At 29.8% G+C, this 5619-nt stretch overlaps 1 protein-coding gene across 1 annotated transcript; it reads right to left on the bottom strand.

Moving 5' to 3' along the window:
• Window positions 1–298: 298 nt before the first annotated feature.
• LOC105432353 (uncharacterized) lies at window positions 299–4967 on the bottom strand. The gene is made up of 4 exons (XM_089073739.1): window positions 2730–4967; window positions 1576–2161; window positions 1405–1488; window positions 299–913 (listed from the first exon to the last, which is right to left on the bottom strand). The coding sequence occupies exons 2-4, from the start codon at window positions 2033–2035 to the stop codon at window positions 894–896; spliced, it is 564 nt and encodes a 187-aa protein (XP_088929865.1). The 5' UTR covers window positions 2036–2161; window positions 2730–4967; the 3' UTR covers window positions 299–893.
• Between the last annotated feature and the right edge of the window lie 652 nt (window positions 4968–5619).

Raw genomic sequence — 5619 nt, 5'->3', positions numbered from 1 at the left:
CTGAACGCACAAAGTGCGATGTCAATAAATAGCTTTAATTAAATCTAATTTCAAAATTATTGTTTAAAAGTATTATTATATTTGTATTATATATGTATTATATATGTATATATATTTGTATTATATAAGTATTATATATATATTTTATATTATTAAATTGTTTTCCATATTATTATATTAAAATTTGAAATAATAAAATTTTATAGATTACAGCAATAAATATAATTCAAATATGAATATTTGAATATTGAAATATTTAAAAAAATTAATAATTTATCGATATTATTAAAAAAATTTATAATTTATTGAAAAAATTATTAATTTATTCAAATTCTTTTTAACATTTACATAAATTTCATATGCTTTGCTATTTTCTATTTCTTTGTAATAAACTAGTTTTAAATTTTAATTTACAAATATTCATTTTTAAATTATTCAGATAATTGCAACACTTAATTATCTATCTGGTAATAATTATTACATCATTTGAATATCATTAAAATACTATCTATTACAATCTTAATATGTTATATAAAAAAAAAGTTTAAAAAATTGTATAATTAAAAAATTGTATATTAATATAATACAATTTTTTAATTATACAATAATTTTTAATAAATACGTTTAATAACATAATAATTTAAATATTCATTAATATTGACTATATCATATTATAGAAGAAACTTTTCATAATGTTTGTGTTTGTAAAAAAGTTGATGTTTAAAAATTGTAAAATCGTTTTATGTTACAAAAATATTTTCTTTTCAAAAATTGGCATATTCCTGCTTGTATTATATCAGAATCAAGAGAGTCAAGAGGTCCATTGTAATACGTAAATAGTACGTAATAGTACAGAAGCCATAATCAAATTTATGTTAATCATCAGTCATCACTCATTCGTCGTCAGTTGAATCTGAACATATGTACAAAATAATTAAATAGAAAAAATATATTAATCAGACATATTATTGTATTATTACTGAAATTAAGAACCTTTAATACGCAAATATCTGAAGAACTAAATGCTCAAATGCAAATATTATTTGAATTTGAGCATGCTTCATCAATTACATGCATATGGGAATTTTTGTTCATTAGCGAATATTGAATATTGAGTATTGAATATAATAAATATAGTACAATACATAATACAATATAATATAATAAGTAAATTCAATGATAATAAAGTAAATAACATAAATAAATAACATAAATTCCAAATTTTATCATAAATTTTAAATGAGTATTGTTAATTATATTGTAACATATGTAATCTACATTTCTTTAATATTAAGCACAAATTTTTATAATTTTTACAATAAACAAATAGATCCGATACTAGATCCAACTTTTTATGCGCTTGTTATAAAAACATATAGCAATTTAACAAAGGTTAATATTTACCATCATGGTCTCTTTTGTTTTCTGGAATTTGCGAATCTGTATTAGCTTGTTGATAACTTATACTTGTACTTGCGATTTCTTCAGCTGTTGATTTTATCGAGTTAGTATCTAAGTTATTTTCTGTACTTGTACTAGCTCTTGAATGCTCATTAATTATATTATGAAACGTACGCAAATGTTCTTCTAAGCCATCCGTTCCGAGAAATATGACAAAAACACAACCGCAATTAATACATTTTGTCTTATAATCTGCTAAATCCTTGTCGAACATGAAATGTTGCGATACCCAGCTTTGTTTAATTTCTTCTCGTATCTTTGATATTATATTTTGATGTCTACGTAGATGAAGCTCTTTAGCTAACCTAGGACGTGCTAAATTAATTCTTGCATTACAAATTTTGCATTTTTCAACAAATGCTTCTTGTGTGAAATAACGACGTAAAAAAATTTCTCGATAATTCAAGAATGTAATTTTATCACCAATTCTATGATTACTAATGTGCGTCTTCATTAATTCCTTCCGACAAGGACCGTAAAACTTTTTCTTACAAATATTGCATGTTGCAGTAATATTTCTTTTAGTATAAGATAAAGATGCTGGATCATCATCTGGATCTCTTTGAGTTGCCATGTCCACACAGTATTACAAAACGAATGTTACTGAATAAATACTAACTACGATATGAGAACGCTGTTGGATCATTGTTTTGTAATTCAAAATTATATTTGGTAAAATCGAAGACAGAGACGTGTGGATCTAAAATATAAATATTTATATATATATATATATATATATATATAGAGTTTTAATTGCTTCAACTGTCAAAATACATTTTCGTGATTTCTTATTATTTAATCAACTACTTAACAACATTCCGATTAAAATATATACCATTTACAACACATTAGAAAAATAATTTAAAAAAGAATATCAGAATTTAATCTTAATTAATCTTAATTAAATCATTTTTAGTTTTTTGAATGTTATTTATTTTCAGACTTTAAATAATTCATATAGGAATGAGAATAAATATCTATTGTTCTAATTAGCCACCTATTAATTTTTATAGATATAGATTAAAAATTAATAATAACGATTTTTTTTATTCCTTAATGAGGTCTATATTTTCACTATTCTCAATTTAATATATATATGCATAAAATAATTTTATAAAATGGGAAATGTATTAGCGATTAATAAAAAAATATTTCAATCATTATATTAAACCATATACATATAATTCGATTATCGCATCAAAATTAGCATCAAAATTAGAATCTTTATACTATTTAAAAAAAAAAATCACATGTTTGTACATAAATACCGTTTGAATCCGAAAATGCTTTATCAGTTACTCGCATATATGAATACAGGCCATGATGACGGCAAGAGAGAGAGATCAAAAAGACACAATTATCAGTCTTGATGCAAGGTGCGTTTATCTGTAAAATTTTGGCATACAGAGGGAACGGATCCGTTACGACTGTTTGTATCGCGTTTTCCTTTCTCTCTGGAGGAGCATCGAGCTCGCACTGAAGACGCGAAACTATCAAGATGACGCATGCTATACAAAGCAATCTCAAAATCCGCTTCGTGAAAATCCCACTCGTCGAGTTTATCTGTAGAATGTCACGTCTATCGGATATGTTTTCTACCGGGAAATTCGAACTTCTACGTATATCGAACTACGTTTCGATGATAAAACGTACGTCGAGTGTATGCATTGATAGAGGAAGAAAGATACGTACATAAGAGACAGCGAAAACAGAGAGATACTAACGGACTACAGTGAAAAATAAAGTATAGCCGAAACATAAATCCGCGAAACGGTCGTATTGCACTGAACTAGTGATATTGTATAATCGCAATCACAACGTTATGACAAAATAAAGTATATCAGGGATGATTACGACGACAAACTGTGTGAAAATCCCGATGAAAATAATTGCTATAAAAATTTTATTGAACTACAAATCAAGATTTCACCGCGTTAAATTAGGTCGAATCAGATCATAATTACACATTTTGTTGACACGAATGATTAGATCGAGATATTCAATATCTTTTCAGGAAATATAAAATTTCATTTATTAAAATTGATATAACGAAGTGTGGACTATATCATTGTGTAAAAAATAAAGAGAATGATGTTAATATTCACGATTTATAGAAGACGACATTATATTCAGGTTTATATTTCTCGCGATTTGCCCCGGGTTTTTGTAATCAAGTTTTATAATCAAGTTTTGCGATGCAATTAATACGATAACTGCGAGACAATTAACACAATAGATAAAAACTGTTCTTCTTGTCACAATATATCGCGTTTAAACGAAGTTTCCGTATGGCGCGAAGAGACAAAGAGAGAAATAAAAAACACTGAAGCCCCATGGTCGTGTTAAGAGAAGAGATGTTCCCGTATAATTCGACAAAGGGAAAACTTCCCTTGTTTCTCCGTTTCAAAGGTGAGGGTCTAATGGAGAGGAGAAGCGATGGGAAATACTCGAGATGGTTTCGCAAAGATGAGACTTCGTACAAACCTGAGGACTGATTCGAAAGTTTCATGAGCGCGCCGGTTGATGGGGCAAACTTCCTCGACCCTTCCGTCGCCCTCATTCCGATAATTAACTTAGAAAAATGTGGTCTGCCATCGTCGAACTCGCATGAAATCCACCCCTAACTTCTGCCTAACTTGACCCTTACCTCCCCTCCTCCTCCCCCTCCCCTCGCAGCCTTCGCTTTCTCCTTCAACCTCTCACCTTACCTTTATGTCCTCATCAAGCGCCGTAACTTCCGCAGCTTTAAACTTAAATTTACTTCGGGTGACCTGTACGCCTCGTTGACCCTACTCGCGACTTCTAAGCGAAGTTCTCTCATTAAGCTCCCATTTTAGTCCGGCTTTACGCGCATTACCGTCGCCCGTCCTCATTTTATCTCCGCTTTATTGCTCGCGGCAACATCGCGCGTATTGGCCATACTCAGAAAATGCCATTGGTACACGTAACGCTCGATAACATGCCAGCCTCTTTCTAACATCCGTTAGTTCCCTTTTTAGAAAAATCCCGCCTGTCTAGAATCCACGAAGAGATGCGATATAAATTTGCTTCTTGCTTCACCTAACTCACCGACATAAATGCAGGTTTCCATAACGGGGCGAAGTCGACACGCTCGACGATGTACCGCTTATTATGCTGTCATCAACAGATTAGTAGCCGTCGGTGTAAAATAATGCAATCGTAGAAGAAAAACAAAATTTCACAAGTATTAAAGTAGTCGTATAAATTTTACCCGTGTCATATATAAAAAATGTCAAGCACAATAAAAGAAAGGAAAGAAACATTACACTTTCTAAGAAATATAAATTTGAAAATATCACGAAAAATTATTTTATTTCTGCACAAGTAGCATAAATATTAATTTATTAAATTAATAAATCTCGCAATATATTATTTATGATACATTAAAGTGATTGATATTTAAATAAAATATGTAATGCAAAATATATAGTGCAAAATATCTCTATGTGCCTCGATAAATAACTTACGTAAAATTTGTATTTATCCAAAATTCATATTCTCTTTCTGTGATAAATATTGATAAATAAAAATAAAGTAATAAAGATGCTTCTCTCCAATCAAATATGACATTTGAAATATTAATAAGCAGAAATATTTAATTCCTTTGTAAATTTGGTGATAACTGAGAATATCTGAACAAGATTTCATTTATATATCATAAATAAAGATATCACGTATGGCATTCTATTTTTATTTTAACATTTTTATAACTATTAAATTCTCATTGTACGCATACGCGGTGTTTCTATAAACTATACGCTCTTTTTTTCTCTAACGCAATACGAAGTTATATTTAAATAATTTTTTACGCGGTCGATACCATGTCATGCACTGTCGAATAACTTTTTTGCTTTGCATTGTTCGCGCGAAGCGTATTGTTGCCTTTGCAATTTTTCAATTTCACGGATACCGTCCACCCCTTTTACGCCCACGATGAACGACGTGAAATTTTGTAGCTCCTGCTGCCGCTGCTGCTGAAGTAATTGGATATCGTAATCTCGTTATACTTCGCTAGCTGGAAGGATCGTATAAAATGTCGAGGTGAGTTTCTAAACGAGATTAACCCGCAGATCGTACGGATTAGCGTGACGGGGTTCGACTCGGTGGCTGTATGGACATCATATGTGCTATTGTAAT

The sequence above is a fragment of the Pogonomyrmex barbatus genome, unplaced genomic scaffold, assembly GCF_055798465.1.
Source record: "Pogonomyrmex barbatus isolate J1 unplaced genomic scaffold, ASM5579846v1 scaffold1, whole genome shotgun sequence".
Lineage (NCBI taxonomy): Eukaryota > Metazoa > Arthropoda > Insecta > Hymenoptera > Formicidae > Pogonomyrmex > Pogonomyrmex barbatus.
The sequence above is the reverse complement of the archived record's forward strand: the minus strand, read 5'-3'. Positions and strand labels throughout refer to the sequence as shown.